We start from the raw sequence: 26,667 nt of genomic DNA, 5'->3' as shown, positions 1-26,667 counted from the left end.
ATGGACAGTTGCATAACTTTGTCTTCATGTCACGAACGACCGGCGCACACGAGCCCGTCCCAATAAACACCGTTATCGGCTCGTCCAAATGGAAATCGAGTTTTTCAATAGTCTGGCGTGGAGCCGGCGCTAGATCCAATCAGCGGCCACTCGGGGTTTTCTTACAGCACGCAAGCAAGCAAACGGGCAGATCCAGGTGCCTGCACGACACAGGGCATGGCAGCCGCAACGGGAACAGGGAAACCCGGACATGTCGCGGCGGGTCTTTTTTTCTTAAATTTTATTTTCTCGAATAAACCTGGAAACCTGCTCGCAATCTTCTGGCAGAACCCCTGTCGTTTGCGTCTATCGTACGAGCTGGGGCCCTGGGCCGGCAATGACTCGCCGCGATATCCCGGAAAGACCGAACAAAAAATATTAAAGAAAATTTCTAGAAAGAATTCCGAGATGGTCCATTCCTTGCGTTTCAGCTCGTCCTTTTATATACTTCCGGGCCACCCGGTGAGGTGGGGGGGAAGACGCCTTCCTCCCCTTTTGCCAGTTCAGCACTGGAAACGAGCAGCTTGGCAGGCCGGTTTCCTTCCACATCAGTTCGTTCTCGAGTGCGGCCGAGAGAGGCAAAGCTAGCCCACCATGGCGCTCACGTACCAGCAATCGAAACTGGTCAAGGACACTATCCCGGCGCTCCGGGAGCACGGCGAGCACATCACAACCACCTTCTACAGGAATATGCTGCGGGATCACCCCGAACTCAACAACTACTTCAACAGTGTCAACCAGAAGAATGGGCGGCAGCCGCGGGCCCTGACATCTGTCATCTTGAATTTTGCTTCCAACATCAACCACACCAGCGAGCTGATCCCCAAGTTTGAGCGCATGTGCAACAAACACTGCTCGCTCGGCATTCAGCCCCAGCATTACGAGATCATCGGCAAATATCTCATCGCCGCCTTCAAAGAGGTGCTCGGGCCTGCCATGACGCCGGCCGTGCACGCCGCCTGGGAGAAGGCCTACTGGCTGCTGGCCAAGATGTTGATCGGGCGCGAGGCCCAGTTGTACAAGGACTTTGAGAAGTGGACGTCGTGGCGCCAGTTCAAGATCGACCGGGTGGTACCCGAGACCGAGGACATCTTCTCGTTCTATCTGGTGCCCGAGGACGGCAGGAAGCTGCCCAAGTTCTTCCCAGGCCAATACGTCTCGGTACGCGTCCAGGGTCCCGAGGGTTACCTTCAGTCGCGCCAGTACTCGCTTAGCGAGGCTTGGAGGGAGGACTACTACCGCATCAGCGTCAAGCGGGACGAGGGGGCACAGTACTCTAACTCGGTCTCTAAGTCGTACTTCCACCCGGGCATCGTGTCCAACATCCTCATCGACCAGATGCCGGCAGGCTCACAGGTCGAGTTGTCCCACCCCTGCGGTGACTTCTTCCTTGACATCAATAACACGAGCAACACGCCGCTGGTGTTGATTTCAGCAGGCGTGGGCGTCACGCCCATGATCTCCATCGCCAACACGGTCACCAAACTGCAGCCGGGGCGGCCCATCTCGTGGATCCACGGCTCGCGCAAGACGGTGCCCTTCGAAGACCATATTGCCCAGCTGAAGCGCAATAACGCCAACTTCCGCACGAACGTCTTCAAGACGCACCTCGCCGAGAGCGATATTGTTGGCGTCACGTACAACTACGACTTCCGGATGGACCTCGCCAAGATCGACCCGAAGGACCTTCACCTGCAGAACAGTGGCACCGAGTACTACATTTGCGGGCCCGAGCAGTTTATGCTCGAAATATCCGACTACCTCAAAGCTCAAGGTGTGCCGGCCACCCGCGTCAAGTATGAGCTCTTCTCGACAGGTGACTTGGCGTTTAAGCATGCCTGAACGAGGCGAGGGTGAAGCGCAGCACTTCAGTTCGTGCTTTGGCTTGGAAGGACCATTTTTCTCCAAAGTCCGAGCCCATAATCAATCATGCTCAAAATCGAGAGAGAATAGACCACCCCGATACCCCGGGTCGTTTTCCGTTTATTTGGCTGGCGTCCGGTTGGGGTTTCTCATTGGGTGGGTTCGGGTTTATACGCTTGTGGACTTGGGGAATAACGGCGTCGCGCGAAGGTGCATATGGCCGCCGAAAAGGAAGGGGTCGGAGAAGCAAACGGGTTTCATACAGAGGAAGTAGGATCCATCTTCAGTCGGTTTCGCAGCTGAATGGAGAACAGGGGCTTTTTAGCGTGCTATAAGGATACGATACTAGTGATAATTCAACTATTTGCGACATGCGGCTTGCCAGATGACTTAATGAGGGCAAAGCTACATTAACACGGAGCAGCTAACTAAAGAACTCCCTATAATCTGCCCCGCCTATACGTTTGCAAAGTCAGTCTCCGCTACTCTTATTCTTGCTTCTTCGAAGTGCGGTCCCTGTATGGATATACAGCCCAAGGGCTAAGGAAGCGAAGTAATGTTGACTGACAATATCCTCAGCTGGCGGGATGCGACTGCTAGCCCTCACGCACTATTTCGAGGCTGTGACTGTGACTGTGACCGGCGGTGCCGCCACGAAGCTGGTTATCCGTACAACCTTAGTCAAGTCGCGTGCTTGTTTGCAATACTCCTCGGCAATCCCACTGACGTCACAACTACGGTAACAGCTACCGAGCGCGATATCGATGATGTTAGTGGGCAGGAACCAGACGATGGCTTGGACCCAGGGCTCTACGCCCTGATCCCCGGTCACGTAGCTATATAGCTTCAAGGACGAGATCGAGGCAACGCAGCGGGTGCCGGCCACAGCGAATAATAGGTAGGGCTGGGTCGAAAAGTGCGGTAAGAGGCAGATACGGAAGATGGCGTTGAGCACCAGCGTGTGGAAGAAGCAGTACAGCAATAACAAACGGCGCTCAAGGATGGTGCAACTGCCCCTTGTATCGATATTCGCTTTCATATCGCTATCCCAATTTCCGTTGCTCATTTTAGAAGTGTAGTTTGCGTGAGATGGATCAGAACTCGGCTGATAGTGGATGAGGATACAGGTTGGAGTCAAAGGAGGGCGTTGCCGGTTATCCGGCCCTGGAGAACCAACAGACCAGAAACCACGGCAGCCAAGACCTGCCGGTCTGCCTACGGTATCGGGAAGGATTTCAACAAGACTCGCGGCGGCTGACTTTGAAAGCCCAACTCGGGGGTTCAGTGACGGACTGCGATGCCGACCTTTGCAAACTTTGGTCTTTGATCGCAAGGCTACTACCGGCTTCACGATAATGAGAATTGACTCCGTCAGCAATTAAACTAGGCAAAGTGCGCCGAGTAACTGTAAGAGCCGCCAACATTGCAGAAGGCACACGGCGCCTGGATGCGCAGATGCCATCCATCGCTGGCCCCCAATATGGTTGTTGGGTTCTTCTGGGGGCCGGATTAGGAAGGCAATTCCCATTGTGCCTCGAGCCGGACTATACAACGGCAAGAGCTTGTGACGCTGCCGGATCGTGATGTGAGTGGCTCGGAAGGTTCGTATTGCGGGTGGGGGCAGTCTTGGCGCCTGGGGAGTTACCAAGCGTTAAGGTTGCTGAGCCCCACGAGAGGCTTCTCCACTGCGTATAATATACCGCTCACACACCTTTTCTCCCGCTGTTCTTGAGCTAAGTCGACACAATTAACTCCCTTTCAATCAAACACTCTGCCCTGGGCTATCTCTTTCGGTCTTATATCGCTTTCTGCGGTGTCAATGCTCAAAAGAACCAGCGAACGGGAATGAGAGCGGAGGGTTGGTAGGACGGAGACAAAGGCGACAGTGATACCAGGCGGGTATAAGAAAGGGGAATCCTCTGACTCTCTGTCGACGTTCTATCACGGACGCCAAGCGGAGCATCATCTGATCTGCGCAATTCTACGCCCAATTAAGCATCATTGTCCACCATGCTATTCAAACCCTCTTCCTTTATCGCTTCCATCTTACTAGCTACCCAGGTCAGAACTTTCAGGGTCACCTTCTACTCGGGATACCAGTGCCACGGCGCCCGCCTGGGCACAGGGAACTACGGCTACCCTGGTTTCCTTCTCTGTCATAACGTCCCCATCAATGCGGCATCAGCAACGATTGAGAGGGAGCCGAATGATAACGAAGGTTACGGTGAGTCTGATTGTTTACATCAATGTTTCTGCTCCTTCATCTTGGCCTTGTCGCCTACCCTGCCATGCACTACCCGTTCTATGAATGTACCTGACTTAGCCCCTAAATGAACTTCTGGAGCTCATTAATTGTGTCTCGAACTCTATTAGCGTATGTTGCGTTCTGGAGAGAGTGCGGCGAGGATCTTTTAGCCAGCGGTGACGGCAACTGTATCAACTTTCTCGGAGCGGCCAAATTTTCCGTCCGTGACGATTACACCGTTCCCGGCAAACAACCCCGCTCAGCATCCGCTGCCCGCGAGGCCGTCAAAAATCGTGTTGAGGCCAGAGCCGACTCTACCATCGATTCCAGAGCTAAAGGCGCTATCAACCCTCGCTCACAGGACGCCACAGCCCCCGGTTCACTATCGCCATCTTATGATCCGGATCTTCTGGCCGAGAACGGGTTCGGTCACGGCAGCGTGTCCGTGATAGATAGCCAAAAGGTCCGCCCACGGGGTTTCGGTGAGTGTGCCAATTGACGAATGGGACGATGCTATCCACGTCAAGAACGACGTGTTTGTGCCTTACGGCGACTTTTAGCAGGGACGGCCGTGAGGGGTGGAATGAAGAAAAGAGAAAAAAGGAACGATTCGCGCTCTGTCCTTCCCGATATGTGTGAGAAACGTGGCTGGCGGTGCCTACATTAAGATATGGGACGGGTGACACCAAACGGTCCAATGCGCCTAGGCGATGAAGTCGTTGGAACCACACTACGTGGCTTCCGCCCATCGAGACTGCGCGACTTCCAGATTGCCAAATTGGGTGCAGCGCGTCTGATCGGACTTGGACTTGGGCGTTGGCCGGTGTCGCTCCTGCGCAAGACAACGACGGGCTCGCTAGGTGCTCGGGCAGTTCCCAGACTGATGCTTCGTGAAAGCGTCAGTCGAGGCGGGCAATGCTGGCGACGAAAACGCGGCCCAGATCACGGCCACATTGGGTATCTAGCGGCAACAAGCTCATCCTGGTCGGCCATGTGTTCCAAAGTTTAGGCACGCGAAAGCGGTTGAGCCATTATTTTACTGTAGGTCTCCCCAACGATTTTCGCCTCGGCTTCTTCCGCCTCTTCCTGCTTCACCGTCACCTCAGCTGAAACGCCACACAAGTCTAGGCCACATAGGGCTATTTTTTGGTTGAGAAAGAGAGAGAGTGTGTGTGTTTTCCGGAACTAACCGTTCTCGCGCTATTTAGGGGCTGAAATCACGGTGTGGCGTCTCGCCTCCTGTGTACGAAGTATTACGGTACTATTCACGGCAGAAAACGAGTGGATGACACCCCGGGCATTCTCCAGAAGTCCAGCCCCTTGCAGTTTTCTCCAGGCAGAAAGCGCAAACTCAGGTTCGCGGCGATGACCAATTGCTGGGTCGAAGCAGTATGTGACTCGCTTCTCCATGTCTGCGCCCTGGCCCAAGCCCGATGGCTTGCATCACACCCCGCTCCACAGAGCATGATTGATCACCTTATCTGGTGTCACCGCCAGTTTATTGGCTCCCAAGATTGCCCAGCGCAAAATGTGGCGAGGCAAGATGTGAGACGCCGCTCTCAAGAAAAATGGTTCTTTCAGCCTTCGGCCTCTGGCGCATTAAGGGGTCAAGAATCGCGTAGATAAAGATGGCCCGCAACCATCCTGGCGTGGGATCAGGGCCACTTCGTGATTTCCCTCTTCGCTCATAGAGGCATCAATCCACTCGTTTTTGGCTCGCACGAAGCCTCATCGTGATGCATCTCACATCAATCTTCCCAGCGTTGCTGGCCGCCGTCGCGACAGTAACGGCCGTCAGCCCTGGTCTTGCAGCACGGCAGTCAGACGATGGAGGCGCGTTACAGGCTTGCGCCGACCTCACCATCAGCAGCAATAATGGGGACAGGAAGGTGGCTCTGGTGGTTGACACTTCGAGCTCCATGTTCGGGTCCGACCCGGACAACCTCCGTCTGGCAGCTGCGCGCGCTCTCAACGAATTTTTGATATCGAACGACGAAGCGGGCGGAGGACGGAATGCGGACCAAGTTGCCGTCGTCGGCTTCGACTCGTCGTCGTATACTGTGTTCGGGCCTGGCGATCCGGGGGACCCTGCGGCCAATGAAGCCATTAGCTCGATGGACGGCGGTGGCGGAACGTATATTGCCAGCGGAGTGTACGAGGCTATCGGTCACATAAATGCCATGTCGGGAGCAACCAAGGATAGGAGCGCGATCGTCGTGTTTACCGACGGCTCGGTAAGCCCAAAGAGAAGGCCAGGGGACCATTCCTTGAGATTCTGACCAAACTGCTCTTTGCATAGGACTCGGATACGCCCGAACTGGTCTCTGCCATCAACGACGCGACAGCTCTTGGCATTCGAGTTTCGTTTGGTTACCTCGATACTGGGTCGGGCCAGCCAGACGAAGTCTTGCTCGCCTTGCGTGAGTCCAGAGGCGTGTATGCCACCATTGCATTCGCGGCTGGCTCGCAAAACTTTGTGAACTACGTCCTCCTCAATGGTCTGACGTACCAGGACAATCCCCAGGGTGCCGGCGACCGCCTTCTCGCTGGGCTTGGTACGACCCAGTTCGTCAGCGGCTCGGATACCGTAGCCCTCAAATACGGCGCAGAGCAGGGAGAGAATGTCAACTTCACCGTCGTCAGCTTCACTGGCGACAGGCTTAGTGTAGAGGCCAAGATGGGCGGTCAGACACTGTACACCACAACCCGCGCTACTTCGTCGGATCAGTTCTTCGAAGTCACCGCACCTGGTACCGGACAGCTGGATCTTTTTGTGACATCGCCTGACTCGCCCACCGACGGTTTGTTTTCCGTCCTCACCAACTCCAACCAGCCCATCAAGAATTGCACTGTCGGCGTCGCCCCCAAGGACGGCGGTCTCACCCCTGGCGCCAAAGCAGGCCTGGCAGTCGGCATCATTGCCGCTGTGGCTGGTCTTGCTGGCGGCGGCTTCTACGCTTATAAACACTTTCTTGGTGGGAACACAGCTGCACCACCGGGCATGAACACGACTGGGACATCCGGGATGGAAGGGAATCATACCTCGTTCGACCCAAGAGCCGAGAAATTCCAGCCAGACACAAGCGTCTCGCCGGTCGGACAGCAGCCTCTACACGGCGCTCCAACGAACGGCATGCCCATGGACGGCTTTGGTTCTATGCCATCCTCCGGCTTTGAAGGAAACGTGACGGGCCAAGATCTCGGGAACGGTGTGCACGGTAATCTACCCTCCGATATCCCTCCCAATGGTGGCCCCCTCACCGGTTCCGGCGGTATCCCTACCGCGGATATGCCTCCCACAGGGGCACCGGGAGGCGGCGGCAGCGGCGTCCCGGGTGCCTTCGTCCCGCCCATGATGCCACCACTCCTGCCGCCAAAGGACCAACAACAGAATTTGCGCGACGCACCTCCTGGAAGCATCCATCCACAGCATACCCAGAATCCCCAGCAGCCCCTCGCCCCCCATAACCATTATCAGAACCCGGGATTCACCTACCAGAACCAACACCAGCAAACACTAGGCGGCAACCCCGGAGCAGGCTACCAGCAACCCCTGGGCGGACATCACGGGTACCCCCCGAAGGGCCCTTCCCCGGCAGGCACATCCGGGTCTGGGTTCGGCGCCCCAATCTCGCACGGCGCCGACCCCAACAACACCACCTGCCACCCCCCGCACCCGAATTCCAACCCAACCAGCAGCCCCGTCAGCGGGAACTCCACCAATGGACAATACTACCCGGCGGGACCCGACCAGAACCACACCGACATCGGGCAATGGGATCCGGCGGGGAACCGCGTCAGCCCGCCCCCTCCTGCGGGAGGGGGACAGGTGACGCAGCAGGCGCCGGGGCTCACCGTCCCCGGCCCGCCGGGGTGGCAGCAGGCCAGCGACGACAAGCATCGCCACCACCACCACCATCCGTGGCTGGCGCCGGACATGTCGTGCGAGCATCCGGCGTGCGAGCTGAACCAGCCGGGCCACGTGTGTCTTCCGAACCGGCAGACGTGCGGGTGTGTCTGTAGGGATGCAGGGTGTCCTCTCCGGAGGAGGGGGTGGTGAAGTGTGTGTAATGTACATTGGGCGGATGGGGGAATTCGGATGCGGATCTTGCTTTGAGGAGTGGGTGGGCTTTTGGGAGTTCGCGTGGGAGTGTTGGCTCTGCGGGGGATTGTAGTATGGCGATGGAGTGGTGAGGACGTGGTTAATGTGGGTGGTTGCCAGCAACAGATTGGGGGATTTTCCTGTGCTAAGGTGTTGCTAGGGGTACGTTGGCCGTCGGAGGTTGCGGAGCGGGATACCACTTTGCTTATTAGATTGATATAATTCCCTAGGTAGCTGGCTACCCAACTAGGCTCCGAGTCTGAGAGGGCTATATCCAACAGGCTTGACGCTTGAATCCGACTCGGGCGGTACATTGCTCCATGAAGTGAGAGGCTCGCTACTACCGTTCTCCGAGGTATAAAAAGCAACTACGGCTGAGGTGATGTCAAAAGCATGTAATTCCAATGGATATGACATAACATGCTTGGATATACCCTCCATACACGCACCGCACAGCCATCCCACGGACGAAGTTGAGATGATCGCTCCATTAGTTATGCATGAGAAGTATGCTACATAACACGCTTCACCATACCGGATGCAATCCCACCGCTCCCCTCCCCTCCTTTCCCAACGCTTTAACGCCGCTCCCAGAACATCTGCTCCTGAAAGAGAGCCGAGTGTGTAATGATTGAAGACGGATGCCGGCCTGGCCACATGACAGCCAAATCAAGAAAACTTCTGACCGTGGAGAGGGCGCCGGAGGTCGATTGGTGATTGCAAAGAAACGGTTTCGCAGAGCCTTTCCCTGTCCCTGTCCCTATCCCTGTCCTTGTCCTTGTCCTTGTCCTTGTCCTTGTCTGGCGAATCAAGGAAGGTATCAGCTGTAGATCCCCAATTGCTCGTTTCTCATCCTTTTGATGTCGTCGCCTGTTAGGGAGCCACACCCGCCGCACTTGCATATAAAGCCGAAGTCCCGATACAACTGGGCAGGCGATCCACCATAGTTGACCGTGAGCTCGGTGCCCGCTGGGATCACATCCTTGCAGACTGTCAATGTGACCACCCCGGTTTCACCGTCGATAACATACTTAACGTTGCGGGCCGGTTTGCAAGCATGGTTGAAACGAGATGCGGTCGCGAAGATTGCGACTACTCTACCCAGCACGTGAAAACTAGTGATGTTAACAATAGCATACCGAAAAGGCATATCCTAATCCGGGTGGCTCTTGGGAGGCCCGTAGGGAGGCCTATGGAAACTTACGAGTTTCGCTGCTTGATCTTCTCGATCTTGTTGAACTGAGTGCAGTTATCACCGCAGTGCAGGTTCAAGTAGATCTCCTTCTCAGCTTCGGAAAGCTTGTCAAACGCACTTCTCAGACCGAAGTTATCCGACAGCAGTAGGGGTTTCTCCACCAGAATGACATCGCCCTTCCTTAGCTCCCTGACGGCAAAGGCACCCAACCCGCCAAGTCTGGACGGTCTGATCTCAAAGAAGCGCTTGAAACCGTGCTTAGAGACGCCGGAATTGTACAAGTAAGACGATGACGTGGAAAGGGGATTGTTTTGCTTTTCTTTCCCGGCTTCTGGATCACCCGCTTCATCACGCTGCTCGCGATTGTCATACGAAGTTGCAATATCCGTTCTAGAATCCTCCGGTTGCAGCTTACGCGGGCCAATCTCGGGCGTCAACTCTACAGCCATGAGAGGAGTGTTCGAACCTTCCAGTGACAGTGTTCTCGTGGGAATCTTGCCATCGTCACGAACTGAAGTGTTGTGGGCTATTGGCGCAGTCTCTGAGGTGATATCGATATGAACACTGCCACAGGTTCCGAATCGGTTGTGCTGCTCGGATAGAGATGACGTCTAGCAAGCGATCAGACGAGCTCATTAACGATTTTGGCAGATACGGCTTTATCCGGCTAACCTGTGTGTGATCGGTACAATGCACTCCAGCAGTGAACGCGGCCACTGAGGCTGCATCATAGGGCCAATCTGCAGAACACGCGGCTAGAGCATCGCCAAAGATGTCATGCTCATCGCTGGGTAATTCGGGGGTAAGGCTGTGGTCGATAATGTGGCCACCCCAGGATGGCATGGTCATACTCTAGGCCGGTTCAACAGGCCAGTTGTGCTTGGATGGGATAGGGAGGCAACTATGTAGTACATGGTGAGTAATTCATTTCGAGCATGATCCTGCCTTTTACCCAAGCATGACGAATCAACTGAGAGCGGCACTTACTAGCACTGATTGTGAAAGGAATTCTGGCTAGGTATAGTTTTCCGCCCTTATGGCGGGAGAGGAGCAACGGCTGGTTGTCTTTCAAAGAAACCGAAGAGATTGTGGCAGGTTACCAGCGAAAGAAGTCGCAGTTGGTGAGAGTAGCGCGGGAGGTGGGGGGGAAAGAGCTGTTGATAAACCGTCTTCTGGGTTGTATCTGGCGGAGTCCGTGCTTGGATGTTCGAGGTTTGCTGGCAAGAAGAGTGGCATGGAGCCTTGTTCACTGGTCTGTCTGGTATGCACTGCGGATGCTGGGGTAGTATTGATGGCTCAAAATCTAGTTGCTTACCGGGATCGAGCGCCTTGGTGGATGCAGGAAAGGAGCATGTAAGCTCCAGTGTTAATGAGTGTGAGCGATGCCGTTTGGTTGTCAAGAAATACTGCCGCAATGGCGACCGTGAAGAGGAAAGGCTACGACCAGAAAGAAGTAGAAAGCAGTAGAAAGCAGTAGAAAGCAGTAGAAGCCAGTAGAAAGCAATATAGCTAACGATTGAAAAGTAAAAGTTTGCTCGCCCGTGTAGGGTTGGTACCTTAGTCTAAGCTTATTTGCAGGAGAATTTACTATAAATTGGTGGATGCTAAGGCTCTGAAAGATTATACAACCATTTTCGTCCAATATCGAGCGAAAGGTCTGTACGTTGGAAAGTGCAAGAAGAGAAGCAACACTAAGGTAAGAAAACTTGGCTGTTCTGTGCTTGCCGTTGCCAACGGGTTTCTATGACTCTTGGAAATTTGCGAAGCTCATTTCTCAATGAAGAAGATGTAGAAAGCCGACTGAACTCGACCCACCACGGCGCAGCCTCCTCACTATTCTCGCGAGGGACAGTATTTAAAAGATGTCCATGTTCATAGGGCCTGACTGCTCTGGTGCCTGATCTTGTGTTGCGCTGGATGAAAATGAGGGTGAGTGCAGAGCAACCCCATCGTTCTTTCCAGTCATGTCACGGATCCTGACAAGCAAGCGTCTCCTCGCCTCCTCACATCACTAACGTTCTCTACGGTTCGTAAAATACTCGTATTTAGAAGCCTTATGTTTCTTGCAGATATCGAGGTCTTAGCAATGTTGTGAACATTTCGGTATTTTGAACCTCGAACCAGTTGGAGGACCACTGCCATTGTAATCAGCTCTCAGATCTTCGCAACGCAAAGCATAGGAGCACACCACTTCTGCATCAGCTGTCAAGCGAGTACCGCTGCTGGTAGTACCAGTGGCGGCACAAGGTGCTTTGCCGTATTTTCTTGTTTCTCTGACTCGAGGACTAATTTTGACTGGCAAAACAGTAACCACATGTAATAGTGGGCTTCTTCTTGACAGAACGGTTACTTTGTAAACTATTACGCTATAAGGAGGCCTAAACAGGTCTCGGTACGCGCTCGTTGCAGCAGATGGTCCCGAAATGTCCTGCAACGGGTTCAAAGGGCCTCCTGCAAGACACAGTTGCCGTAGTTACTGAGGGACTAGGAAGTCCGCATTTACTTTGTCTTGAAACTGAGACGTTGATAGAGAAGCTGGCGGGGGAGAAAGAAAGATTGAAACATTCGTGGTTGGCCAACTCTTCTTGGAGCTAGGAGAAAAGATGACCGTAGCTACCTAGTCTTGGTGGGATGAATGGATGCTAAACTCATCCAACTCCCTGGCCTTATTCGTTTCGTTTTTCTATAATCCATAATATTCTTGTAGCTTGACGGACACAACGCAACCGGCTAGCTTCGGCCCCGTCGATTTAAATCTATAACGACGATGGCTCTGTGCGTGCCGAGGAACGGCATGGTGTGGGAAGATATGGCTGCGGAGGTTCGAACCTCGTTCCCAGGCGGCGCCAAACAAAGAACCCTTCATATACCCCCAACACCGCCCGGCGTTCGAAACCATGGGGTGTGTCTGCCGGCCTCGGTCTTGTCAGGAGGTGGACCATTAGGACTTGTAAAGTTTCGTGTGGTACCACGGCGCCATATCCTAAATGTCGCCGAGGACAATTCGGAGGTGTCAGGTCAGTGAGAGTATTCTGCATACTGGGATTAGACCTTCTGTTGCCGTTACCGCTTGAAACTGTGAAGATCGGGCCGGCCAGCATTCATGCAGACTTACATACAAATTAGAGGAAACGCCGCGGGTAGCAAGATGGTCGTCATCAGATCAAGTCAGCGTAGACACGAGAGACCCAACTAGGGGAGGGAAGCTTTCGAGCAATCAGTGGCAGGGAGGCCAAACGTCCGACTTCAATATTCCTGTGTCTTTCGTCAAAGTAACGGTAGATTTGAGATAAGAATCGACCATGTGCAGCAATAATTTGCTCCCACCACATAGGTTGCGACGATTAGAATAACGCGCTAAACACGGGTTGTCGAAGCCTCTTACTGTGAGTTGGAGCTGCCGGGTCAACATTGTATTCAACTAAGGCGAAGTTTGCGCGGGGCCTGGGAGTTGATGGTATCCAGGCTGGCAAGAAAGAGCGACGGCCAGACGGTTTCTGATCGACAGCGGAAGAACTGCCCTCCGTTCCGTGGATCAAGGAGAGCTCGGCGTGAGTGATCGGTAGTAAATGGGCGCTTACATTTCGATTTCGCATCGAGAAGCTGGCCGACACAAACTGAGCAAAACGATGGGCGGCAGCCGGTGTCGCCTGCCTTTTCCAATCTGGCCGCACGAAGCAGGCCCTTCGTTCCGGCCCCACAGGTACTGTACCTAGCAGTCCCCCATCGCACCGCTATGCGTCATGCATGGATACCTGTTTTTGCCTCTGAAGTCTTCCAACTAGCCCCTGTGCCTTTCGACCCCAACGGTGATTCCCGCCCACCGCATCGGGAACGGTGCGCGCTTTGATATTAGACCGTCTTTTCTATATTCGGCCTCCTAATACCCGAGATCAAACCCAGGGATTTTCGGAATTTCGTGGGCTTCAGAAACGCGTGTCACAGGCACTTGGGATTACAGATTGTGTCGACGCCGTGTCTCTGGTGCCAGGGCTGTTCTTGATTCAGAAGTTTGAATTTTACTCGCCCATAGCGGCTCGGACAACTGGCAAATCACAGCCGGCGAGATTAGCGCACCAACAACAAAGCATTATGGAGCAAACAATGCTATTTCTTCTAGGACCCGACGTCTCCTAGAATTTCGCTTCGGCAAACATGCGCTTGCCCGAGCCACCCCCAAGCCCCCGAGCGTCTCGACCCACAAAGGAGATACGTGCAAGCGACGGCATGATGATGCTTTCCATCCCATGCTACGCTACTGGCTTGCTTGCAAATGTGGAACTCTCCCGATCCTGTGAGACGCTCTCTAACTGCGCGAATTCCGGTCGACTCCCCTGGTCTTGAGAATGGCGGGGATAATGAGGTGCCACGTCAGAGTTTGTGGCTCGCAGCCCTGTGGTCCCAGGTAACGTAGTACTCTGTCTCCCAACAGCCATCCACGCCCAGGTCTGGACACAAAATTCGACAAGCAAAAAGGTGTCATTGTATAAGAAGTGAGATTGCGACACTCCGTGTCAATTCTCGCGGGAATGCGCGGGGGAAGTGAGACCAGGGAAGATTAGAGAGCGGAGATTCGAGCCGAGAAAAGAGGAGATGACTTTCAGAAGTACTCCCCATCAACTCCTGGCGTCCTCCAGTGAGTTCGGTGACCGAGGGTCTGACCCGGCAGTCTGGCTCAACCAATCAGGCAACGATACCGACCGCCTGGGTACACTGTGCTCTGGCGTGAAAAGCTGTGTTGCGATTGGCTTACACGAGGTTGCCAAGCTCTGTTGGCTCTTGATGTTGTTTGGGCGCGGAAAAGCCTCTCCTCCTATAGGCCGCATCGCGAGCCTTCAATCTGCACAACCTTCTTCTTGAGCAATGAACCCCTCTTGGGCGTTGCATGTGCGGGATCTTCGTAGGTCCTCGACCGGATGCTCTGCTGATCTGCGGAGCCCAATCTGTTGCGATTGACTGATGCAGCATCCTCGTTCTCGCATGAAGCGCGTATTGCGGCACCCAGCCTAGCACTTCAGGTTCCCGACTCGCAGATAGACATAATCGGTAGATAGGAAAGGTCGGACGAGCAGGTCAGAATGATGATTCTTCGAACGTGTAACCTGGTCAGCTGTCGGCTGTCAGCAGCAGCAGCTGCAGCAACAACAACAAACAGTCTGGGGCGTGGGCAGGTTGACAGGAGTTCTTCGCTGTCGTTTCGTACTGTGTAACAGTGCGCGAAGAAGCTGCAGGGATTTGTTTGACCAGGGCGGCTGCCAACAGCACCCTGCAGCGTTAAATCGGGGCGCACTCCTGCTTCCCAACAAGGCTCTGCGCAAGATTGCTCGCGCACCCTGGTCAAGGGTGCTCAGAAGGAAGACTGCGAGTCGGAAAACAAGGTAAGAAAAGAGAATAGAAAGAAAGGAAAAGAAAAAGGTCTAGGTGATGATACTGCACCTGTCTATCTGGTGAGGAGTTGCCCGGTGTGAGTACCTCATGACAGGCGGGTATCGGGCCCGCAATTCCCATGAGCAACCGTCCCGTGTCGCTTCCCCCAAAACTCGTTAGTCGTCCGGCGTTGGCTTCTCACTTCCATCCTTCCTCCCGCTTCCCCTTGTCTTCCTCCTTCCAACACCCCAAGACGCTTGCTCGTTCGAGACATGGGAGCTGCGTGAGGATCCACCATCGCATATGTATCGGCGAACGATTGCGCTTCGTCTCACCGTTTTTATTTCCGTTCAACGCCGTTGATAGAAACTGGGGTTTCAAAGGAGTGCCGAGAACGCTACCCACTTAACTTCGATACCCTCCTGCAAGTCCACCCAAGCCACGGTGCATCGCCAATCACCCCTCGGGGCAGGGTTGCAAGGGCGCACACCCAACCCCCAGGCGGCCTCGATTGGCGCTTCCGATCCCACAAAGGGCCCAAGAATCCTGGAACCTAGCGCGTGCTTCCATGGGGCTGCCAAGGTACCACCGACCGCGTTCTACATCTGTCAGATGATTTCCCCGATCCAAGGACACCCTCCGTTTTCCCTCCCGGAACAACACCTCCCTCTGCATCTAGAGTACAAGCAGCTACCGTTGAAGAGCGCTTCACAGCCATTAACGTAGCAGATGCGTTGTCTTGGTGTCGTCTACTAGTTCCGCGTTCAGTGGTTCCTGCAGGACACGGAACTTTTTCTTCGCAACTGTTGCGCGCTGCTGTCTCCGGAGTCTTAGCCAACTGTTTCTTGCCGCCCGCACTGGGACCTAGGCTATCCACGAAGTGGTACGTCTTGGACGACTCAGGGGCTCTCTGATAGGCGACTGCCTTCGCCCCGGGTCGATCAGCGAACCTAGTCCGAGTCTTTTGCCGGAGACCCCCGTGTCGATGCACCCCGGGCAATAACACATCTGCCGTCCCTTCCTCGCAGCCACAGCACACCAGCTTCATAAAGGGGCCCGCGAACCCGCGTCCTCTCGGTCCTCTGCAGATATTCACCTCCTCGGCCCCTCAACCCCTTTCTCAACAAGCGGTGTCTACATCGGACCCGTTGCACAGCTATACAATGACGGAAGTGTCTGCCTACCCACAGCCGCATCTCTTCGCAATTCCTTTTCACCGCACGCTCTCGCCAGCACCAGTGCCCCGTCTCATCCGCGACATGACTTCCAACAACGGAACTTACTCTTCATCCCCACCGCTGGCCAAGCAGCCGTTGGAAGCTCGTTCCTCCTCGGTATCTTCGACTGCGTCCGCAACCTCCTACTTGACCCCATTCTCTGCCCCCCACACCATCTACGGGCCTAGCTCACGGTCCTTGTCTCCCGCATCTGGAATCTTCGATTCAGGTTCTGGAGCCGCCTTCTTCGCACGGAATCATTGCCAGGACACCGTCCAGGAGCAATCGCACGCATCCCAAGCTCAGCCAACATCGCTCGTGCCGAACCCGACACACTATCTCCAGAGCCACGTTTCTCCGTCGCTTCCGCTCTACTCGCCGGTTCCAGTTCCGAGGCAGTTCGCGCGATCGACGTCGTACAGCTATCAACTAGGTTCAGTGCCGCAACAGCCATCGCCACTGGCCTACCAAACCTACCCTGCCATGTATCCTTCCTTTTCTACGAACCCCTACCATTCATCGCCAGCCATGCCCTCCTACCAAATTCCGCAATTAGTTCACAGTTCGTCCATGCTCGCGAGGTCCGAGACTCCGGGGGAATCGTTGCTGCTTAAAATGCTGCGGAACCTGCCGCTGGACGTCATCCGCGAGATTCAGCGATACGTCGGCTGGTTTCAATGTTGGAAGCTTTACCGGGTGAACCGCTGGTTCCGAGACAACTTCCACCCGAGCAAGCTTCCAGAGAACGACAAGATCTCGGGCGTTCTCTATACGGAGCAGTGCTATGGCCGCTATGATGAATCCTCATCCTCATCTTCCTCCGCCTCCTCAACGGCGAACTCACCACCGAGGAGAAACGAGAGCAAGAGTCCCAAATGGTTTGGGTGCTATCACTGCTTCGCCATCAAGGATTTTGAGCATTTTGAGCGATTCACATGGACCAACGCTCCCGAAGACGCAGGGAGCAAAGGCCCGGAAGAGGAATCAACCGAAGCAGCGGTAACAAGACCTCTACTTCCTCCGCCTCTGCCGGCCCCAACGGTTGCAACAACCTTGCCATCCTCCGCCACAAGCAATCCACATTACTGCCCAGGACTGACGAGGAGCAGCCTCACGGCCGCCGCGGGCAACGGTCATCGCTCCAGCGCCTCAAAGGCCGCCAACAGTACCACTAACGGCAGCGGTGGCGGGAGATCGTTGTCTCCGTCACATCCGCCCTCTCGCATCCTAGCAACGTGGGGCGTCCGCCGCTTCTGCATCGACTGCGGCGTTAAGAAGCGCTTCTACCGACCGGGCGATGTCATCGAGCTGCACAAACCCGTCAATAGCAAGGAGGCGCTCTGGGTGTGTGGGTGCTGGAAGCTGCATTGGCGGCGTCCGCTGGACCTCAAGTGCGTGGCGTGTGGGTGGCATGTGCCGCTTTCGACGCCGACGGGGAGGAGATGATTTTTTTTTGTGTGTGTGTTCTTACTTTTCTTTTTTTTTTCTTTATTGTTCAGCATCATAACGGGTAATTTCGCGGTCAAGCGGGACATAGATGTCAGGCGGATGATTGGCTTGTTTCGATTCTCAAACGAAAAAGACATGCATAATGTGTCACCCACACGGGAGGCCAGGTCAGAGTTTCATTACTCAACGGTTCACCGTCTCTATCTACAACTTTGTTTTTGAACTGCAATTTTACACCTCAGATAGGCTTTTTGTGTCATTTTGGGCATAGTATTCACGTCATGCACGAAGTTCACTTCTGGCGTTCAGAACAGGGATTTTATCTTTTAAATAAGAAAGAAAAGAAAAGAAGAGTTTGTGTTAGTTATATTGTTGGTCTAGCAAGCATTGATGTTGTCGCTACTAATTAACTATCTCTTTCATAATTATTTTGACGCAAAATCGAATCAATCGACATGCTGTACCGTACCCTATCACATCCACCCCATTACACCTCAAAATCAGGAATCTGACCCCTCGGCTCTTTCCTTCCCAGACGCTGTCAAATGTCTAGTCATAGCCTGAGAAAAAAAAAAAAAAAAAAAAAAAAAAAAAAGTGCAATTCCAGTTAAGTAAGCGCATGTTAATCGTTATGGCGAGAATTTCTCGGAATCCCTTGCCGAGCGAACCCCGTTTCCGCCGACGGGAGTTTCACAGCCAACAACCACGCGACAATGCTTCTCCGCCATGCCACCAAGATCATAGATGCCGCGTCAGAAACAGTTTGAGTGAGCTATCACATCTCTGTTTTTTGGATTTCCGAGCCAGCCCGGATATTACAATTTCAACTCACATCAAAGCTACAGAAGCATTGTGTACTTGGCACCAGAGTTGTGTGAGACAGCCATACGTTCTCGGTGATATGTTTCTGGAGACGGGGGCAGAGGCACGGCGCTAAACGGGTTGCAGCCGCTTAACAAGGGGCGGCTTGCCGCATGTGAACGGACGGATGGAGAAGTCGGCTTGTTAGTGGGGTCGAAGGGACGGAGAGGGGATGGGAGGGCAGGGGAAGGAAAGGGAGAGGCAGGGTGTGTGGGTCGGTGGAGGGAGGGGAGGGGAGGGGACCCTCCCGGGCGAGGGTCGTCCAAACTGAACATCAGCCCCGGCAGGACGAGTTGTGCTAGTGTATACATAAGGTAGATTGCGTGCAGCCATCTCGGGGGATGGAGGCGGAGTTTGGATTCCCAACGGACGCACCGTCTTGTCTCCGTTTAGCAACCCCCTCCCTTGCAAGCCACGGTGGAAGCGCGACCCTGCAGGGGGCGTTCTGGGCTTCCCCAACACATCGTCACACAGCATGTTTCTAGCGCGGGAAAGAAAGTGCTGATCAAGGCTCTAGTGTTTGTGGCTGAGTATTCATTCCCCTCGCTTGTCCAGCCGGCAGCAACCAGCTGCGACTGGGCCCACCGGGGAGACTCGGTACTGTAGTGTAAAGCGATCGTCGCGCCACGCGAGACATGGTAGGATATCTCCGCCTACGTTAGCCAATAGCCGTATCGGTCGAGATCTGGGGACCTTCCGGAGTAGGCCGGGGGCTGATGATATTAGACAGCCGACCCTAGCATCAGCCGGTCCGTGGACTGTACTCGACCCCCTGTTGCAGAGGACGCTAAGAGAAACATTGTTCTCGTCGTGTGCTGCAACCGATGCACTCTAGAACCAACGACATGCGCTTCAATGCACTGGCATGACTTCGGTGAGTTGACCACACCGCCGGGTCCACGCGCTCAGCCACCATCAGCCACATTTTCAGCTGTCATATTAGCACAAAACTCCTCAGTTTGTTGGCTTGTGCAGCCAGGTTTTGTTTTATTTTCAAACATGCTTAAAGAGAATATGCGAGGAGGATGCCACAGGATGATTGATCTCGTGAGGTGCTGCCGAGCCGTATGATGGTCATCTGCAGGCAACAGCAGCGGAGAGGCTGACTCTAACATGCACAAAAATGGCGGCAACGAGGTGAACTAAGCGCTGTGCAGACACAGAAGTCTCTCGCCCCGGCTTCTATGGCGCTTAGTTTGGAGTTATCCGCGGGGGTGTAAACGGGGTGCGCGAACTGGTGTGACATAGGATTGGCACCGTGACAATTGCCATTGCAACCGGAATCCCCAGAAAGGCAAAGACAACGGAGTTGGGATACTAAGATGCATAACTGGCGCATAGAATTCTGCTGCCAACAGCGATAATGGGACGACCGATCACACAGATCCGCATGGGGCCGCTCGCACCCGGTTTCTCCTCGTCTGGAGTCGGGGTCCGGCCGTGAACAGCTGCCAAGCGACGCTATTGCTGCAAAGGCCACACTAGGACGGCATCGGAGCGATCTACTTGCATCGTTCTGAGCCAGTCAAGCGTGCTTTTGCGGTTAGCATTGATGTTGGCAGCAGCATCTGATCTTCTGGAAGTGCGTCTGCAGGCCATGCAGCTGCCTTGGATAACATGATTTGGGCCGTCTGCAGGTTGAGGCACACTTCGGCCAAAAGATGGCTCGCCTTGCCGCAAAACGCAATGCCAGGTGAAACCGTGTGCCGGATAATCTTCATGAACAGAACCCTCGATGGGCGTCGTGGTGGGCCCCAGGTGCCAACAAAAACCCCAAAACAGCGCGCCATGCATGACTTCGCTTACCGAGTACGAAATTGCGTCCCAGACTGTCGGGACCGCCGATCGTTCGCTGAGGGTCGCCAAGCCTAGGGCTATGGCTCGGGGATTCACATGTGGATTCCCTTCCCCGCGCCCCCAAGAAAACTGCTATACTCGCCGGCCTTCACACTGTCGGGAACCAAGAGCGGATGAGACGAGATTGAGCGCACTTTTAAAAAATCAGGGCATGTCTATTTGAGGGTTTCAAAGTCACTCGGTTTTCGGTCGAAGGCATGTGTGGACAACGAGCCTATGTCTGAGCTTTATTTGCGCCACCTGGGGTTGGTCCTGAGCATAACTGGCCTTTCCGAATTTTCGAAGACGCATATGCAATGTGCGGTTCAGTCCGAGGGTCCACGCCGAGGAGGAAATCCATGCGAAATGTGTTGGGCTCCATGAAGACGATGTAACGCTTAGCGGGAATTCACAACAATGGAAGTCTCGGCCCTGCCGGACAAAACTGAAGGGCGGGGGCCGGAGGGAGGGAAGAGGTGAGTTTGGTCGGATTGGGCAGTGAATCCCGGAGTTGCCTTGGCCTGCCCCCCACCTGATTCGCGCCTTCTGATTCTCGTCCGTACCTTCCACCGCAACGGGCTTTCGCATCCACCAACAGGCAACAGCTTGGGACGAGAATAGATGATGCGCTGGACTGAATTCCGCGCCTCGCACTGAACAGCCCCGGCACTCCACTGGCTGCCTCATACTCTGCGGTCCCCAGGGCCTGGCAGTATCTGTCTGCCGGCCCAATGCTCGGTAACCTTTGAATCATGATTTGCCGTCACCGTCACGTATCCCGCAGCAAATAAGATTATAAGAGGGAAAGTGTGGGAGCGGCCGGATCGTCGGAGCGTTTTCGGAGATCAGAACTCCGGAAACATTCTACTCGGTCTTCTGGCCCAGAGTTGGCATCTAGCAGGTTGTCAAGATGCCCGGAAAGCTTCTTACATGAGCGCATCTTGTCTGCGCTTCCTTCATTGGCTAAATACCTCGCCTTGTGATGGTCTCTTGCCAAACATGACAACAGAGCCATCCCGCAGCTGTCGGCGGCTATGGGGACGACAGACGCTTCGTGGCTGTCCCTTACTCGTCGGCATTGCGCAGCATTCAGGTAATCCCAAATCTAGAGATAAGGCCAATTCTAGTCCGCTCGAACACGCACCCGGTCGCCCGAGAGGCACGCCGACGCCCACGCCTCCCCCAACACCCTTTTTCGGCAGCTGGTAAGTGGAGGGCAGAGACAACTACATTCGAACATGATACGCTGAAGACCGACCGCTCTTGCAGGCAGGTGGCCACGAAATACGCCTCGCCTGGACAGCCAAACCCAGCCAAGCCTGTGTCCCTCAACCACACGAACAGTCGCCGCCAACTTACCTCTTCAGCCACGATGCGTTCACAACGGTGCGACGCACTGTTTCAAACCAAGTGCCGTTTTGCTTCCCAACCATTGACTTGCAGAAGCTGTCGCCGGCAGCAACTTCTCCAGTGGGGTTTGATTAGCCCTTCCATAGCCACATTAATTAGTATGTCCAGTCGGCTTGATCACGGTGAGCCAGACCGCCAAATCACATTCCAGGAAAGCGCAGGCAAGCAGATCCGGATCGAGTGTCCTCGTGGCTCTGATGCAGGGAAAAAGGGGGCTTAAGCCAACGCGCGGTAAAATTCAGATCAATCTTGAAGTGTAGCAGGCACTGTTCGGCTACCTCTTGCGCCGTTCGCGGCCGAGACGTTTGCCGGTGCCTTCGGAGGCTGCGGCCAAATGGAGATGGCCCACCACCCTTTCGGCCGAGATGACGAAGGCGGGCTCGGTGGAAGGGGGTGTGTACAGAATTAACCCCGAGTTCCTGATCAACATGGGCTGCCAAAGCTTGGGAGATGGGGGGCACCGTTAAAGCTGGCCGATTAGAGAGGCGGCTTGCGGTGAAGATCCAAGCACAAGAGGTATTACAGATGCCACAGATACATGGTAGATACATTGTCCTGGCCTCCCGTAATCAAGTTTGCTACTTCAGCACGTTGAAGATCTTGATTGTCCCGCTCGGACCTCTCTGCGCCATCACTCTTGAGATCAGTGGTGGCAAGAACACTTTTGTGAAATGCACCGAAATTCTAGCTGAGACAGCGAAGAAAGATCACTGCAAAGAAACCAAAAAAAGCCTGTGCCCTCGTGTCTTGATTGAAGAAGTGGCCTCGGAAACGCATACTAGTTCATATCCTCTTGTGCAAAGGTGTCGTCCTGTGGGATTGCACTGTTCAGGAAATTCGGTTTGAAAGGCAATTTGTGGTCGCGAACCGGTAATAGGCCATCCCCCTGGCCGTGGCTTCCAAGCCCCTCGGCTTTTGTAGAAGATCACCTCCCATTCCGCCAGTGTTTGATTCTGCACTCCACCCAGCAGTCGTCTGCTGGACTGTTGCCAACTGAACCTACCAGTACATGCCACGAGACACATCCGGAATATAACCCAATATGAGCTGCATTGTATATGAAGTTTTACGTGACGCTGAGCGCATTATCGCGAACGAATGTTACAACTACGTTGCTCAGTTTGTTATTCCTAACAACACCGGGCAGCCACCGACGAGAATGTTGCTCGACGCTCATTACACATCTAATTTCAAGCGCCTGATCTTCTCAACACATTATGAGAATGCCCAATACTCTCTCTTCATAACGCAGAGTATCATGATTCGCGCCGTTTGATAACGGGGATGAACCCGCCCGGCTAGGGGGTCTCATCAGATGTACCTCCATCTTTGGGGTCCGTGCGCAATGTTTACTCCCCCTTTTCCCGTGATGTACTTGCCTCGGCAATTCAGTAAACCGAATGCCGACAAATGTGATCTCTTCCAAAATAAACCAAGAAAGAAAGACTAGAAGCAAACTCTTCTCGTGAGCTGCAATTGTCATATTGGTACGGCCAAAATGCTACTTGATCAGGGCTGACTTCGGCACCCCTCTTCATGCGTACTTCATGGCGACCACGACAGCTGCAATCGGATTCCAAAGCCGAGCAGGACCACGTCGTGGGCCTGGGAACTGACTTCTGAGTTCCAGGCCATGACCGTACTTATCAGCGTCGCAATTTACAGAGAGAAACGTTCAAAGGAGTCATCATGCTAACGAGCAATTGCAAAAAGTCCTCCCAGGGTCCTCGAAGTTTAGTTTGCACGTGCCGCTTCCTGCCCCCAATTGCGAAACAGTAGCAGCGGATACTGTAGGGAACAGAAAAGAACACCGAACGAGGTCGTCACAAGGGCCGCACACTTGGAACTAGCACCGGCAGATTCTCACACGGTCACGAGTAACTAAGTCGTATCATCAATGATATTGCTCTGTAATACTTTTCGCCCCTGGAGCACTCCCATGAGTTGCATTGCAAACCGGAGCCCGAACTTCATCCCCCTCCATTCTGCAGCCTACGACTGTTCCCCTTTAACCTATCGATCGCAATGGATCATCGCCTATCCTGCGGCGATCCGGGAACACCGACAGGATACCGACTATGTGACATCTAGAGGTACTAACTGATCGGAAGACAAAAGTCGATCCACGTCCCGAGAAAGTCCATCCGCTTCCCCCTGGCCTCCTCGGCCTTGTATATCCGCTCAAACTCCGGGTAGCTCAGCCTGCCCCATCCGCCGCGCTGCTTCGCCTCCTCTTCGGCGAGATCGAGACGCTTCCAGTACATCAGGGTACGGCGAGAAATTCGCTTTGAGGAGAATGAACGGCGCTTTTCTTCTGTCGCGGGCTTGGCCGGCGAAGACGGTCGCGCTTCGCTGCGCGTTGGTGTTGGCTCCGAGTTGGGCCGGAACTGCGGCATGGTGGGGTCGCGATAGGGTGTGGACTCGGCGACCCGGCATTCTTCAGTAGTCACACCATCGTCTTCTATCAACGGAGGCATCTCGTCCTCGTCCTCGGCGCTAGTTTCGCTATGCTCACCATCTTCTCCTCCGGTTTTGTCATGGGCATCGTCGTCGACCGAATAGCCGCTCGCATTGAGAAGCTCCTGCAAGGACTGCTCTTGGGAGCATTTAGGATGCCGCGTAGCCGACTCTGCCCCCCCATTATGCTCCGTATTCTCATCGAGATCCATCGATTCGAAGGCTGACCTGTACTTGTCCCGGAGCTCCTTGGTCTTGGCCGCCTTAACGGCAAGATCTTCCTTCGCCTTGAAGATCCTATCGAGAATCTCATTGAAGGCCTGCTGTATGACCTGGTAAAAGATCTCCTTGCCCACGTCTCGCTCGGCATCGGGGATCTCCATGCCTCCCCATCGCTCTGGAACGCTCCTCGAAGATGTTGAAGGATTGGACCTGATATCAAAGTCGTCCGTGTCTTCAGCGAACCTCACCTTGGACGACGACCGCGATCGAGACAATGGTACAGGTTGGGTGGCATTGGAATCCTCTGCCGTGCCGTTCAGTGTAGCCAAAATATCGTCGTCGTCGCTCCAATCCTCCGGAGGCAGCGCGCCCTCTTCTTCATCCAAGTAAAATTGGCGTCTCTTCCAGCGTTCGAATAACTTCCTTCGTGCATTCAATCTTGCGCGCCGGCCAGAGTTAGCTTTGTAGGGCACCCGGCGTAATTCCCGCTCCCTAGGGCCGGCTTCACCCCCGTCTGAGGAGCCGGTTCTGTCTTCTCCAGAAGGGCCGTCGTTCTCTCCTGGTCTTGGCAGATTCTCGTCTCCGCTCGGTACCTCATGTTCGTCGCCACTCCCATGCTGGTTACCTCTGCCATTCATGACAACCAAGAAGTCCTCGCCGTCGCGCGTCTCACCGACGAGTAAGGCCTGTAGATCGTTGATTCGGGTTGGCGGGTTCAAAAGGCCATTCAAGTACTCTATCCCCGACCCTCTCTCTGGGGGCATGGGGTTTTCGATGATAGGCACGAAGAGGCTCTCGCTGATGTCGCCAGCGCGGGCCTGCTCTGCGAACACACTGGCCAAGATTGACTGCCTGTCGGCGGTGTCGGGCGCGTCTTCATTCACAGCCCGATTGCCCCCGTGCGAGATGTGAACCTCTCCGGTGCTTTCGTTGATGACCTTGCCCTCCATCGGACGGTCCGTGTCGCCGTCGGAAAAGCCGCCCTCACGGCCGAACAGGCTACTTAGCGGCTGCCTGCTAGTCACTAGCTGCTCGACTTCGACGGAGCTCATGACTTGGTCATCCAGGCCGTCGAGAATATCCTTGTGCATCTGCTTGAACAGGACATAATAGGCTCGGAACAGGCGCAGGAAATCGCGGCGGTTGACATAGCCATCCCCGTCGACATCGTAACCGTCAAAGATCCTGCGGAGCCGGTCCCGTCTCTTACGATACGAAGTCCCGCGAAGGAACTCGGAGAAGCCGATCAGGTCGTCGTTGTTGTCGTCGTAGAAGGCAAACATGCGGTCGTGCAGGAGATTCGGCGCAATATGCCTATAGCCACCAGACGGCACCAGGTAACGTTCGAACGTCTTCCGATCCATGGCCAAGCCGAGCTCATCCGGGTCTTCCCTCCACTCGGTGCTGGCCATGAAGGTCCACTGCTCCCAGAGGGCTTCCAACTCGGGGCGCTCGAAGCCCGTCTCCTTGGACAGCTTGGCCATCAGGTGCTTCGGCAGAAGCCTTAGACAGTTCTCGGGGTCGCCGGGGTACCACACGGGCTGCAGCTGGCGGGTACCCAGGCGCGGGGCGGGGATCTTGATCTTGTAGAAGATGTGTGTCTTGGTATGGAGGCCCTGCGACTCGCACGTCTCGCAGAGATCAAAGTCGGCACAGTTGGCACAGCGGTAGCGGATGCCTCGAATGGGGACCAGACCGCAACCATTGCACTTGCACCCCCGGTGCACGTAGGCGTTGCGGCGGGCGTTATCCTCGGCGACGCGGAACAGTAGGCTGACAATGTTCTGGCCGGCACGCGCCTGCTGGTGCGAGTATTGATTGCTCTCATCGTCGTACCAGTTGTCTTCAAGCACGTGCTCGTCTGCAACAGTCTCGCCGTCGGTCAACGGCCGGACAGTGTTGACGTCGACGTTCTCGTCGGCGTGGGACTCGACCGAGGTGGATGATGCTTCGGAAGGCTGGCGCTCGTGATCGCGGACGACACTGGGGATCGAACGCCTGCGGTGACGGACGGCATTGCTTCTACGGAGAGCTCGGTCTGGCGACGGCTCGGGGAGAGGCGGATTGTAGATGCGGTAACAAAAGTAGCCGAGCGTCGCCGTGGCCGCGAGCGACAACACGGCCACGCTGATGCGCTGCCTGGTCAGCGTCGAGGCTGCGGCATTTGTATCCATGATGGTGTCGGGCACAGCACCATGGTTGGCGAGGCGTGGTGCTCTGATGGCAGTGCTGGGAGGAGGAAGCTGTTTTGTTTGTTTGCAAATCGAGGTTGTCTTGAACCGGAGCTGTACTGTACACTTAGCTCGGGGAAACTGAAGTTTACTATGCTAAGTGCAAGAAAGTGGTCCCTGTCACGTCTGTTACGCCAAGCTCGGCCTGGCCGTGACAGCCTTGCTGCGCACCT

The 26,667-nt window shown here is 54.8% G+C and overlaps 6 protein-coding genes across 6 annotated transcripts; 4 read left to right on the top strand and 2 right to left on the bottom strand.

Annotated features, from left to right (window-relative positions):
* Nucleotides 1-633: 633 nt before the first annotated feature.
* On the top strand, nucleotides 634-1,881 carry MFIFM68171_00435 (nitric oxide dioxygenase; the record flags this gene model as incomplete). Its single annotated transcript, XM_071055857.1, has 1 exon — nucleotides 634-1,881. One exon carries the CDS (start codon nucleotides 634-636, stop codon nucleotides 1,879-1,881), a length of 1,248 nt encoding a protein of 415 aa, XP_070911958.1.
* Nucleotides 1,882-3,912: 2,031 nt separating this feature from the next.
* On the top strand, nucleotides 3,913-4,707 carry MFIFM68171_00434 (uncharacterized protein; the record flags this gene model as incomplete). Its single annotated transcript, XM_071055856.1, has 3 exons — nucleotides 3,913-4,126; nucleotides 4,276-4,610; nucleotides 4,675-4,707. The coding sequence occupies 3 exons, from the start codon at nucleotides 3,913-3,915 to the stop codon at nucleotides 4,705-4,707; spliced, it is 582 nt and encodes a 193-aa protein (XP_070911957.1).
* A 1,176-nt stretch (nucleotides 4,708-5,883) lies between these two features.
* MFIFM68171_00433 (VWFA domain-containing protein) lies at nucleotides 5,884-8,207 on the top strand (the record flags this gene model as incomplete). The annotated part of the gene is made up of 2 exons (XM_071055855.1): nucleotides 5,884-6,381; nucleotides 6,447-8,207. The coding sequence occupies 2 exons, from the start codon at nucleotides 5,884-5,886 to the stop codon at nucleotides 8,205-8,207; spliced, it is 2,259 nt and encodes a 752-aa protein (XP_070911956.1).
* Nucleotides 8,208-9,069: 862 nt separating this feature from the next.
* MFIFM68171_00432 (uncharacterized protein) lies at nucleotides 9,070-9,893 on the bottom strand (the record flags this gene model as incomplete). The annotated part of the gene is made up of 2 exons (XM_071055854.1): nucleotides 9,070-9,364; nucleotides 9,454-9,893. 2 exons carry the CDS (start codon nucleotides 9,891-9,893, stop codon nucleotides 9,070-9,072), a joined length of 735 nt encoding a protein of 244 aa, XP_070911955.1.
* A 6,177-nt stretch (nucleotides 9,894-16,070) lies between these two features.
* On the top strand, nucleotides 16,071-17,474 carry MFIFM68171_00431 (F-box domain-containing protein; the record flags this gene model as incomplete). Its single annotated transcript, XM_071055853.1, has 1 exon — nucleotides 16,071-17,474. One exon carries the CDS (start codon nucleotides 16,071-16,073, stop codon nucleotides 17,472-17,474), a length of 1,404 nt encoding a protein of 467 aa, XP_070911954.1.
* Nucleotides 17,475-23,680: 6,206 nt separating this feature from the next.
* On the bottom strand, nucleotides 23,681-26,437 carry MFIFM68171_00430 (Putative calcium ion binding protein; the record flags this gene model as incomplete). The annotated part of the gene is made up of 1 exon (XM_071055852.1): nucleotides 23,681-26,437. One exon carries the CDS (start codon nucleotides 26,435-26,437, stop codon nucleotides 23,681-23,683), a length of 2,757 nt encoding a protein of 918 aa, XP_070911953.1.
* Between the last annotated feature and the right edge of the window lie 230 nt (nucleotides 26,438-26,667).

The sequence above is a fragment of the Madurella fahalii genome, assembly GCF_045866475.1.
Source record: "Madurella fahalii IFM 68171 DNA, scaffold_1, whole genome shotgun sequence".
In the NCBI taxonomy this organism is placed as follows: Eukaryota; Fungi; Ascomycota; class Sordariomycetes; order Sordariales; genus Madurella; species Madurella fahalii.
This window is presented reverse-complemented; position numbering and strand designations above follow the sequence as displayed.